This window comes from Acipenser ruthenus, chromosome 14 (assembly GCF_902713425.1).
Source record: "Acipenser ruthenus chromosome 14, fAciRut3.2 maternal haplotype, whole genome shotgun sequence".
Lineage (NCBI taxonomy): Eukaryota > Metazoa > Chordata > Actinopteri > Acipenseriformes > Acipenseridae > Acipenser > Acipenser ruthenus.
Genome location: NC_081202.1, coordinates 27,220,605 through 27,233,621, shown reverse-complemented (window position 1 = coordinate 27,233,621; position 13,017 = coordinate 27,220,605). Strand labels below are relative to the sequence as shown.

Sequence of the window (13,017 nt, the reverse complement as noted above, 5' to 3'; positions counted from 1 at the left end):
CTAAAAGAATTGAATCTATTCAGTCTTGAACAAAGAAGACTACGCAGAGATCTGATTCAAACATTCAAAATCCTAAAAGGTATAGACAATGTCAACCCAGAGGACTTCTTTGACCTGAAAAAAGAAACAAGGACCAGGGGTCACAAATGGAGATTAGATAAAGGGGCATTCAGAACAGAAAATAGGAGGCACTTTTTTACACAGAGAATTGTGAGCACTTAGTCTCTTTATTCTAGTAGTCCCTTTACACTGGCTCCTGCCTTGTGAAATGAACATGAGTGCGGCCAGAACACTGTTTCCTGACCTGGCTCTTATCTGGAACCAACTCCCCAGTAATGTTGTTGAAGCTGACACCCAGGGATCCTTCAAGAAGCTGCTTGATGAGATTCTGAGATCAATAAGCTACTAACAACCAAACGAGCAAGATGGGATGAATGGCCTCCTCTCATTTGTAAACTTTCTTATGTTCTTATGTTCTAGTAAACAACTAAAAGTCTGCAACCAGGGGCAGTAATCACTATTTATCAAAGCTAACCTCTGTGATATTTTTGTACAGTTTTAGATGTCCCCTCCCATCCTACTACTAAAATAATTAAGTATCTCAGCACATATTTTAGTTGCAAGAAGGATGGGTAATGGGTGCAGCAGGAGTATAACACACAGAAGCATTTGTAAGAGGGTAAAGACTGTATGTGAGGCCTGTTCTATCCCACGCCTCAGACAGCCTCAGATCCACCTGGTTGTTCTTGTGGTTGCTTTGCTCTCTCTTGGGGCTACAACAACAGACTTTTCCTCTTCTGGCTCCTTCATGTTTAGATGTCCACAAGTGAGGAACTCTACAGCACACTCGCAGAACTGCAAGAGGGAGAGTGAATCTGTCAGTGCCATATAAATAAAAATAGTATGATCTGAAATGCCAGGGCCTGTTAAAGTAAGACAGAAATATCATCACTGTTATGCAAACAATTAACATGTCTTGTGTTTTATTGTGGGTTGTACAAATGCAGGACCAGAATATGCCTTCTGTCCCGTATGTGATTAATAGAGGTCGTGTATACTGGATGACCAGTCCTACTGTTTACTACAGGGCCCCTAAGTAGCTGTTTGCAATTTGCAAAAATTTCTCCACCACTTAGTCATACATTAAAACATTTCTGGGTTCATGACACTACTTCATTAACAGAAGTATAGACAAGCATGAAACATGTATGTGTCCCAAAATAATGTTTGGTAACATCACTGTCAATCCATGCATTGTTTGTCTCATTAAATCAATATTCACTGTGAAACTTGTTGCTGATTACAACTATACTGTTGTTTACTTAATACTGACGTTAAACATCTGCTATTGTTTGTGCTGTGCTACTTTTATCATCAGTGAACAAGGAAATGACTTCCAGGATGTTTCAGCACATTTCCTGAGGCCTTTCCTATCACCTAAAACCTTCATCAGCTGATTGTAACAGCACTGTGAGGTGACACATACAAGTGCTTCAGGGATTGAACTGTTGCTGTTTTGTTCATTGTAGTATGTATTACATGGTTCTACTAGAGATTAAAATGGAAAGTTAACCCCTACCCCCCCCCCCCCCAATGAAATATTGGAAGTACAAAGAAAAGGATCACAATAGTTGATGTTTTGAAGGTTGGTATAAAATGTCTAAAATATTTCCTTGTGGCATTCCTCACGGTTGTCTATGACAACCACCAGAGCAAAAACTTTGTAAGGAAGCCAACTAACCAGGAATGCCACAACCATAGCGAGGATAATAATCACTGCACATGCTTCCTCCTCAGGGCTTGGCTTCCCTCCCAGATGTTCAATTTTTACAAATTATACTGAGCTGTTGATAACTGTAATGTCCCCCTAGTCACCATGCTGGATGGCTGGTAGATCTCTCAGTCTGGTTAACAACTGTTTGCTAGGTAGTTTTGACCTTTTTAGACAATATCATGTATGATGTACAGTATATTATTCCATTTTGATGAACTCTTCTTATAAATACTTTTTTTTATACAGTAGCATTGATTCTTGTTGCATACACAATTTGTTTAATATAAGTGAATTTCTATAATAGAAATTTTAGAAATAATTTAATGTTCAAAATGTTATATCTATACCAGTAGATATATATATATATATATATATATATATATATATATATATATATATATATATATATATATATATATATATATGTCAAATTATTTTTTACATTTTTTTAAATCATTGTAATTACATAACTACTGTTATGTAATTACAATGATTTAGTTTGGGTTACTGGGCTATAGCTATAGCTGAGATTATATTTTGTTACTTCCTTTTGATACAGGGTTGTTGGAACAATGCAATACATACCTTGTGCAGGGAGCTAAGGTTTACTCTATTGCAATAGGAGAAGACAATGCCGATGACATGGATTATAAAGCAGAAGAGGAGGTATGCTATCTGGTAGCTGTAGTTGCTCCAGGACCTCTTCTCCCAACCAATAGAGCAGGAGGTCTGGACCCCCTCTGGCCCATTGGAGCTCCAGCCAAGGAGGGGAGCCACGGCCCACAACAGGCAGAAGAACCAGATAAACGGCAGTTCCTGGTAACCCCTTCTCTGGTTCCGCTTGAGTGCTCCAATGGGCTGGCAGACAATGTTGTACCTCTCATAGGCCAAGATAGTCAAGGTCCAGAGGGACACAATACCTGGAGGCAGCGTTCCAGATAAGCTGCTTACCTGCCGTTTTTTACACATTAAAAAATCTGAATTTAATGCGGAAAAATATGCATAGCAATTTTGCTGCATAGCTTGTCTGACTCCTGTAAAACCTCCACTAACAACTACATAACCCAGAATACAATGTCTTCAGTTACTAGGAAACTGTACACAAGAAAAACAAACCCAACAAACATTATCCAGTCTCTGGCTAGCCCTGTTGTCTTTCCAGCCAATCACAGTAAGAGTAAGAAAAATTCGAAGCTACACAGGTTGAAGCATAAACCCCCCAGTCCAGCTACAAATCCAACTGGAACCATCGTCAGAGGCAAGCGCTAAAAAAAGGTGCCTGTAATATGAAACTAACAGTTTTATAACTTATTAATGCATTTCATTATTTACCTGTATGGCTTTATATTGAAGTGTTAACATGTTCACCAAGTTTAAGAATTTAATGTTAAAATATAAGTGACATAATTGAGTCGATAAAGAACCTTGTAGAACAGGTCTCTTTATACTGTAATTGTACAGTAGTTCAAAGTAACATTGTAGTTACAATGGAAGGCTCTTTTTAAATGCCTACTCCATTACCATTAAAGATTGTGCAATATTTATCGCAATTACTCATGACTTCAAAGTAATGTTGCATTTTACTCCCTGAAAATACATTTTACTCTCTGTGTTCAAATTAGAGGGTAAGTTACTCCTAGACCCAAAACCTTATATGGAGCGCTGCCTGGAGACAAAACAAAATGAGGAATCCATGTGGTTTAAATATTCCAAGAGAATACACTACACAGCCATTGACACAAAAACAAGATGAATTTAGGAATTTAGGAATTTTAATTTAGCTATTCCGAGAGAGTCCTGGAAAATTTTTAGATCATTTCAATCATTTAGATCATTTCAATTACCGGTATTATACAGTATACATTTGTTGAGATTAAGAACTACATAATATCTCTGTCTGGTAGGAGCTACTACAGAAAACATTTTTCCGAATCAAGCTATTCATGCTCTGATCTGCAAAAGCCAGTAAAGTTTGATTAGGATTCACAGCTGATTTACAGCATTACCTTCAAATAACCAAATATCCAGTGTGTCTGGCCTCATATTAACAAACAATAGTGCATTTTACATTTTTATAAATTTAAAAGAAAATGTGCTAGAATTTGTACCACCTTTTGAAGCGCATATATAATAAACTCTTTCAATAACCGCTATATGTACTGTATAATACTGAAAAAAAATGGCAGCAGTGTGGAGTAGTGGTTAGGGCTCTGGACTCTTGACCGGAGGGTCATGGGTTCAATCCCCGGTGGGGACACTGCTGCTGTACCCTTGAGCAAGGTACTTTACCTAGATTGCTCCAGTAAAAAGCCAACTGTATAAATGGGTAATTGTATGTAAAAATAATGTGATATCTTGTAAGTCGCCCTGGATAAGGGCGTCTGCTAAGAAAGAAAGAAAAAAATGGATTGGAATTAAATGTTTTTTAAAAGTACGCTTCAGTAGAAACTTATCTTTCTTTTTGTAGAAGTAATTTCCTAAGCAGAAATAGAAAATGGGATCAGCTCTTTGAGCATATACAATTAGTACTTAAGAAGACGAAATTGGAAATGAATGTGGCTTTGAACATATTTGCCATACAGGAACTAAAGAGATGTTCTATTGAGCACTATTGGGAATTTAATAGAAGCTACTCTTATTAACATAATTTAGCATAAGACAGGCCATTTTACTATGAGCAATTTAATCACATATTTTTTCGTTTTTATCCTGTACATCTTTTCATGTGCAGGCCTTACTATTAAAAAGGCCAAATTGCTTATTACTTTGTGTCGTCTTTTAATATAAAATACGAGGTCTAAAATACACTTTCTGGTGCTGTTTCTGTTTCTTAAATACTGTACAATACACAATTATCACTGATTGTCCTTTTTAGGCTTCGCAAATAAAAGCTAAAGAAAACAACCTTTTTAATTCTTACAGAGCCTTTTATACTTAAATGTATGTGTTTACACTGAAGATACCAGGCAATGTGTTATCCATTCAAACTGTTGAAACTGCTTGGTTGGCTCAATCAATTTATGGTGACTAATTTTGCATTGAAAAGCAATTGAGAGAGAGAGAGAGAGAGAGAGAGAGAGAGAGAGAGAGAGAGAGAGAGAGAGAGAGAGAGAGAGAGAGAGAGAGAATTGCTTAGCAGGATTGGAAGAGACTAGTTATTTGTCTAAAGCAGAATAAGCCTTGCAAGCATGGATTAGGGGATGAAAGTTCCTCAAGCCTGATTAACACTTTGGAAATCCTGTTAACATATTTTAAAGTTGTCATTTCAGCTGAAACTGCCCTTTGAATATCAACTATCAACACTTCAGCAGATACCATCTTCTAGGAAGGAAGTGAGAACCAGAAAGCCCTCGAGCTATGAATTGTGTGGAGATCTTATAGTCTCTTATCAGACAGGAATCGGGATGAGATAAGAGATTTTAACACATATTTTCTAAGCAGATAATTCTACAATAACCCATTTTGATCGATTTGGCCTAACTGAAAGAGCAATATTTAGAAATCTTAAAAAAAATATTAAAATGTGGTAGACCATGGTACTGTATATAACAAACCCCCTTGACATGATTGAATGAGGAATTAGAAAGCAACTGTATGCATGCTACCTTTTACTCCTTACCTCTTTCACATTGCTGCACTTTCTATTTGAAATCCCAAATCCAACTTAGCATTGCCTGCTCTAGTATGTTTGGTCTTCCTTGGTAAACTACCTGTCAGTAATGCTAATCACAATTATATCACTTAGATTGGACACAAATAGACATGCATTTTTACAAAAAACTATTTTTCCCCCATATGAACTGCCAAGAGAGTTGCAAATATTACATTTCATGCTGAATAATTAGCCCTGCACATCAAAGATTAAGTTTCCATACAGCCATCTGAAATGTCTTTTTTCAGTAAGTTTGTTAAAATTACTGAAAAGATTAGCTGTAAAGTCTATTAATCTTATTTAACTATATATTATGAAAAAATATATAGTATACAGTCCTTTATAATATACAAGTCAGTTAGCCTATAGGGATAGGGGTTCAATAAATACATTTGTATATCTTGAGAACAAAGCACTTACCAAAGTAGCTGACAGCAAATCCCTGGAAGGTATAGAATTTCTCGCCCAAGAAGAAATAGCCATCGCAGTTGGTAGCTGGCACATCAAGGAGCTGCAGACGGCAATCATCAAGTCGGAAAAGGACCGGATGAAGATGCTGATGGGATTGCGCAGATGTGGGTTCTTCAAGGTGACTGCAGTGACCAGCACGTTATTAAATATGGAGAAGACTGTTAGAAGAACCTTGGTGTATTTTGGGGGCTGGAGCTGGGGCTCCTCCCGTTTGTCATCCCGCTAAAATTACCTGTCCGTCACCCTAAAATGACCTGTCAGTCACCCTATTTAAACATTTCTAACTACATGTCTTTTAACATTCTCCTGCTTAACTCTATTCATTTGCACCCGTGCCAGTCTCCCCCTTTGGAGAGCAAAGCTTGCTCCCAACTTTTGAGCTAGTCATTGACTCAACTTATCGATGGTGGTTCTTACAGCTGGGGGAGGGAGACCCCTGGCCCTCTTTATGTGTTTATTTCTTTATTCTCTTTTCCAGCACTTTTGTTCTCCCTGCAAAGATCACGAGGCTTTCCATGTGGCCTTGGAGCATCAGCCGAGTCTGACGTCTCTCAATTTAGACGTATCAGTAAGCCAGGGAGACCTTAGTTCGTCCTCTATCCTTCTAGTTTCCCATTGGGAGAAGTTACCTCGCTTCCCGGCCTTGGAGGTCAATCATTTCGGCCTCATCTCAGCGAGGGCCGTTCTCCAAGTAATCAAGGGGAAACCACTATTCTGTTGCTAAAGTCACAAGCACTTAGTCTCTTTATTCTAGTAGTCCCTTTACACTGGCTCCTGCCTTGTGAAATGAACATGAGTGCGGCCAGAACACTGTTTCCTGACCTGGCTCTTATCTGGAACCAACTCCCCAGTAATGTTGTTGAAGCTGACACCCTGGGATCCTTCAAGAAGTTGCTTGATGAGATTCTGGGATCAATAAGCTACTAACAACCAAACAAGCAAGATGGGCTGAATGGCCTCCTCTCGTTTGTAAACTTTGTCATGTTCTTATGTTCTTATGTCTCCTTCCCTCTGTCATCCTGTCCTAACACATGTGATACTAATATTAAACTTTCTATTAGACTTGTTCTCAAGTTATTTTTTTAATTGATTTTCATGATTTGTTTTGTTTTATGTTAAAGTGGAACAACTTCAAGTTTCAGCAAAGCAGTAGATGATGCTGCCACTCTTAGTACAGTATAACAGAGCCGGTGGGTATAAAACGAGAAAAGACTCATTTACAATATTGCTTTCCTGCTTCAGAGCTGCCAGATCTTTTTTTTTTGTACTAAAACTATTGACCTGATGGTATGTATTTCAAGGACAGAGAACAATTGGAACAAAGTGTGTCTCAAGTGAAATGACTTCCTGTCCTGAGTAAAGGGGGTAGGGAGACTGCTGTGTGTGAGCCAGTATGGGGAGAGCAGTAACTATTGTGCGGAAATACAACTATTAACTAACACCAGCTACAGTTTGAGCTACAGTATCCATCAAATGTTTTAAATTGTCAGCTTTTTATGTTTTTGAAAAAAAACAAAAAAAAAACAATGCACTCCATTACATTGAAAGTACAGTAAGTTACTGTATAATATAAGACATAAATATGGTTTTGGAGGACAAATAGTCAATATATAATAATATAGTAAAAAATAGCAATAAGTAGCTATAAATCAATTTATTACTAACTTCAGTAAGTCTTCATATTATTTAATTCCTGTCACATTTTCTGCTTTTTGCTTTTAAGTTTCAATGTGTGACTTTCGTGGCACCTTTTTGTGGAACTCACTTTATTACTTGTTTCAGTGCTGCCTTGATTATTGCTCTTGCACTGTTTGTACCACACAATAAAACACAACACATAAAACTATTCTTTTCTAACAGGAAAAACAACAATTATGACTATAAAATATATAAGGATAGAGGCTAAGTGCTATAAGGATAGCTGCACCATAATTAAAATTGAATTCAAGGTGAGTGTTAGAAGCATGAAGAAAAACTATTTCCTACTCAAACAAATATTTTTGCAGCGAAGGTTCGCCTCATTTTATCTCTGAAAGTAAAAATAAAATGATTATGAAAAACCAACAAGAACCCACTTATAAAAGTTCACTGTGGTATAGCAAAACCATTATATAGGACAACTCAGGTGGAAACAGACGCAGTTAAATTACGTTTCTGATAGGCATAAATAGTGCGCTAAGACCAATGTTATTTTCTTGTTTTACTGCCCTATTCAATCAAACGTACAGTCAAATGTTAATGTTATGAATATGAATTAAGCTGCTGCTAACTGCACTTATAGCATTATATATCCCCACATGTTGCTACAACTGTTTACATAATGTACCTTTATTTTATTTTTTCATTGTTAACACCCTGACAATGTTTTGCACATAACTTTAAAATCAGTTTCAAAGCTCTTTTCAAAATGACAGCTCTAGTGCACTGGGGTTTGAGATCTGTCCTCTAAATCACTGCAGGAAGAGAGATAAAAAAATAAAAAAAAAACATAACAAGTGCTCTGGCTTTTCTGTTCGTACCACATCATGGATCGTTATTGCTGTGTTACCTGTTTGACAATGTGGGCAATAATCCTTACACTATCAGTGCACTAGAATGGCCATTTTGAAAAGAACTTTGAAACATACTTTAAAGTTCTAAGTCTAAAAAGTTGTCAAGTTAACAATAAAAAGAAAAATTACAGGTACATTATTTAAACAGTTATAGCCACACATCGGGATATATAACGCTATATTTTCAGAACCCTGCTGCTTACTCATTAAGTTGTTTCTTGTTCATGGTTTTATAACTACATGAGAACTGGGCCCAAAAAATATTTTGAGACATGGGAGCATCTTGACAGTGTGTTTTTACTAATGTGCAAGGAAATCCTGCGTTCTAGGACCCGCTCAGGTTTGTTTAAACAGAAAACAGGCACTTTCGGGTACTTTTCCTGTCCGTTGAGAGTTTTGACCATTGAGGGTCGAAAGCGCTTTGGTTCTTTGGCACAGGAAAACAAGCGGGCTGGGAGGATGTTAAAAAGCAGGGGGAAGCAGAGCTGGTGTACTCAGTACTAAGATCCACCCTATGAAGAGCCAGCTCAGCAGCAATACGCATCTCAGCAACCTGTGGAACTTACCTCAACCATGGGCAAAACCAGCCTTCAGACTTCTTTCTTTTTGTTATTTATGATATGGCATTGCAGCTATTCATTATCATCCTCCTCCAGACAAGGGGTAAGTTCAAATTATTTTTGCACATTTTAAGAAAACGAATTATCTTAAAGCAGAAGAAAAAAAAAAAACAGGGGGCTTTAATAGTTTAATCAAAGGCAGTTCCCAGCAGATGCAATTAGAGTTCCTCCTTTATCCTGTTTATGTTGGAGCAAATAAGTACTGGTGCTGTACAAGTACTGCCTTGCATGGTATCAGCATGGAAATGTACAGCAGCAGTGTTTTCAGAGTATTTAAAACATACTGATCAAATTTGCTAAATAAGTTTCTGCGTGGAGAAAATTTATGTTAGTCATGTAGAACTAGTGAATTGTTTCATATAACATAAGTATTGTTTTCCCCTTGCATAAACTTCTTACAGGTGAAAACAGATAGAAAATTAGGTTAATTATCTTTTAAATATATTAAATTACAGAACTATTGCATGTGGTAAACCTAACCCTGTAAATGCCTGAAATTGTCGATTCATATTAAGTGAAATGGTTTAAGAAGGAAACAAATTCATAATATACCAATATGCAGGTACTTCATTTTTTGTAAACCTGTGATTGATGAAAACAAATTGGATTCTGAGGTGACCAGATAAATGAGTACTTGCACACTTCAAAGGGCAAAAGTGTATGGTGCTGGTAATACTGTATATTTAATGCTCGGTTTCTTCCATTAACAGAACAGATGTGACAAGAAAACTCTTATCAATGTCAACACTGTATGCCAGTCATGTACCGTCTCTAAAGAAGTGGACTGTCTTGCTGGTTACCTCAAGAAGACACAAGGAATTGGGAACCGAGACTGTAGGTAAGAATATCAACACCAGTTTGGGTGGGGAATGGAGTAACAGCCCCTATTGTAAAATAAACATTTCAAGTAATCTCTTATTAGGAGTAGTACAAAGCAGGGATAGCAGAGAGTACTGTAAACAGTAGTGTTGTGAAATCCCTCCATTGCTAAAATCGACATTCACCAAGCCTGGGTGCATGGGAGGTCTTCAGTCTTTATGCACAAACAGAATTTTCCTGTAATTGTGTATGCAAGCTTGCGTCATACACAGGAGTCGAATTTTTTCTTTTCTTTTTTTTTTTATTTAAAAATACCTATAACTTTAAAAATGTATTTCAAAGAGCTTTTAAGTTATAAGTGTAAAACATTCTCAAGGTCTTAATGAAAATCCAAAATAAAATACAGGTATTATTATTTGTTTCTTTAGCAGATGCCTTTATCCAAGGCAACTTACAGAGACAAGGGTGTGTGAACTATGCATCAGCTGCAGAGTCACTTACAATTACGTCTCACCTGAAAGACAGAGCACAAGGAAGTTAAGTGACTTGCTCAGGGTCACACCATGAGTCAGTAGTAGAGGTGGGATTTGCACCAGGGATCACCTGGTTATAAGCCCTTTTCTTTAACCACTGGACCACACATCAGTTGTAGCAACACGTGGGGACGTGTAACACCATATTTTTCGGAACCCCGCTACTTAGCCTTTAATACTGATACCATTCAAATCAATTAAAAAAGCTGATCCCTCAGGTTGTATGTGTTATTACAGAAAGAAATACACCAAAGAAGCTCAGTTGCACTGTTAAAGGTGATAGTTGCCATATAATAGTAGTTTTATAAGGATTTCAGTGATGGTGGTATTAAGATATGTCACTTTAAGGATCAGTGGGATACACCCATACTGTTTTATTGTAAGAATTGTTATATACCTATATCAAAAGCCTACCTACGCCTTACCTCGCTAATTTCAAAGCAGACGCTTTGAATGACACGCGCTGTAGCTGGCAAATGAAACTGCAGTCGGTGCAGGTTTGATGATTGACAGTCATTTAAACAAATGAGAGCATTGTAGCGCTGCTTCAGTCAATGTGATATGTCAGAACAGGATGAAATGATTGACAGTAAAACTACAGTAGCCACTGAGTTGACTGACAGTGACCCCTGGCCATTCAGAGCGGGACAGACAGCAAGTATTAAAACTACACAAACTAGAGATGATTTCTAAATTATAATTTTGCTAAGAAAAAAAAAATAGCGCTTGGTTTTACCGATGTTTATCCATTATAAATTTATTTATTTTGGGGAATTCAACATTTAACGAGCTTTACAGATTAAAATCGTAAAGTAGCAAGTCTATATATACAGTATATATATATATATATATATATATATATATATATATATATATATATATATATATATATATATATATATAGATATATATATAGATATATATATAGACGTATACATTTCCACTGTTGGCAGTGTTGATGTGCTAAATATTTAAAACAAATAAACCATTTAAAAAAAAAGTTAAACCAAATAGTGCCCTTTTTATCTCAAAGAAAGTACAGAATAAAACCTGACAATCACAACCCCAAAATGTTGAGCAAGCAACTAAACTGTAATTGTTTTGATGTGTTTCAATGCATTATCACAATTCAATTTTTGTTCTAGTGTATTTATCATCTATGTTGGGCTATTCGTGTGTTTCTAGGTATATATTTACAATGCAGAACTTCAGCCTTTCCCTCCCTGGGTGCAGTCATGTGTGTGCTAAGGAGTTCCTGGATCCGCATTGCTGTCCTGGATACTGGGGTTCAGACTGCATGGGTAAGTGTCCCAGGTGGTTTTACAGGGGGAAGGACCATGCAAGCAAGCAAGCAAGCAATATTTATTTTATATAGCGCCTTTCATAGTGGACCACCATCACAAAGCATGAGAAACAATACATAATACATTAAATAGTGAAAATAATGAAATACAATGAAATACAAGACATAGTACATTAAATACAAGGCTAGGATGTGAGTTCTAAACATTGTGGATGCATGTGTCATAAAGATACAGTGTAAAATCTGAAATAGCAAGTTAGACAACAGCTAATAACTGATATTAGGCTTAAAGAGCATGGAAAACAAGAAAGAACAAGTGGGTCTTGAGAGTTGATTTGAAGTGAGCGACTGTGGGAGCTTCACGCACTAAATCTGGGAGAGAATTCCAGAGAGTCGGAGCCATGAAGCTAAAAGTGCTCTCTCCGAGTGTGGTGCACTTTTGCTTGGGTATAACAAGCAAGCCAGAGTCAGAGAACCTCAGTTTGCGGGCAGTGACATAACGGGTCAGCAAGTTGGGATAGATACTCTGGACCTGTGTGATGGAGGGCCTTTTAGGCAAGCAGGAGAACTTTGAAAGTAATCCTGAACTTAACAGGTAGCCAGTTCAGTTGGGCAAGACGGGGGGGGGGGGGGGGGAAGATAGGGCCTTTGGGATGTTACGGAGGTGATAGAAGGAAGATTTGACCGCCGAAGAGATCTGGGCATCAAGGGAGAGGTTACTATCCAGAAGTAGACAAAGGATTCGTACAGTGGAGGAAGGCAGCAGCAGACAGTTTCCGGGGTTCAGGGCGGTAATATTGAGATTCTTAAATTGAGTTTTCGATCCTACTAGAAGCAGTTCAGATTTGTTAGTGTTGAGCTGAAGAAAATTGGCAGACATCCAGGCCTCGATGTCTTGGATGCAAGCTGAGAGCCGGACCATGGCAGAGGGACATCCAGGGTCGAGCTTTAGGTAGAGCTGGGTGTCATCTGCATAGGAGTGAAAGAGGCTATGTTGGCAGAGGAGGTGACCCCAGGGAAGCATGTAGATGTTGATGAGAAGAGGCCCAAGAACAGTCCCTTGAGGGACACCGCAGGTGACCGGGTTTGCATCACCACTGCTTCCATCATAGAAGACAGACTGCATGCATGCATCCAGATAGGTAAGAGGACAGCCAGGAGAGACAGGTTCCAGAGATCCCAGCATACTTCTGAAGGTGGTCAAGAAGAATGCTATGATCTATGGTATCAGAAGCAGCTGTCAGGTCAAGGAGGACAAGGACAGAGGGAGCAGCAGCATTAGCATTAAGCAAA

General features: G+C 37.8%; 1 protein-coding gene and 1 pseudogene across 3 annotated transcripts in view; one reads left to right on the top strand and one right to left on the bottom strand.

The window, feature by feature from the left end:
- Nucleotides 1–726: 726 nt before the first annotated feature.
- Nucleotides 727–9,024, bottom strand: LOC117420061 (pinopsin-like; annotated as a pseudogene).
- Nucleotides 8,936–13,017, top strand: part of LOC117419902 (stabilin-2-like) — a 48,192-nt gene continuing 44,110 nt past the window's right edge. For 2 of the 3 annotated variants that reach the window (XM_034033265.3, XM_034033264.3), the window contains exons 1-3: nucleotides 8,937–9,112; nucleotides 9,780–9,907; nucleotides 11,607–11,722. In XM_034033265.3, coding sequence (XP_033889156.3) covers nucleotides 9,023–9,112; nucleotides 9,780–9,907; nucleotides 11,607–11,722 — 334 coding nt within the window. In that variant the 5' untranslated portion in view covers nucleotides 8,937–9,022. Of the gene's footprint in view, nucleotides 9,113–9,779; nucleotides 9,908–11,606; nucleotides 11,723–13,017 lie in introns of all 3 variants that reach the window. The other variant, XR_004547315.3, reaches the window with a different exon arrangement.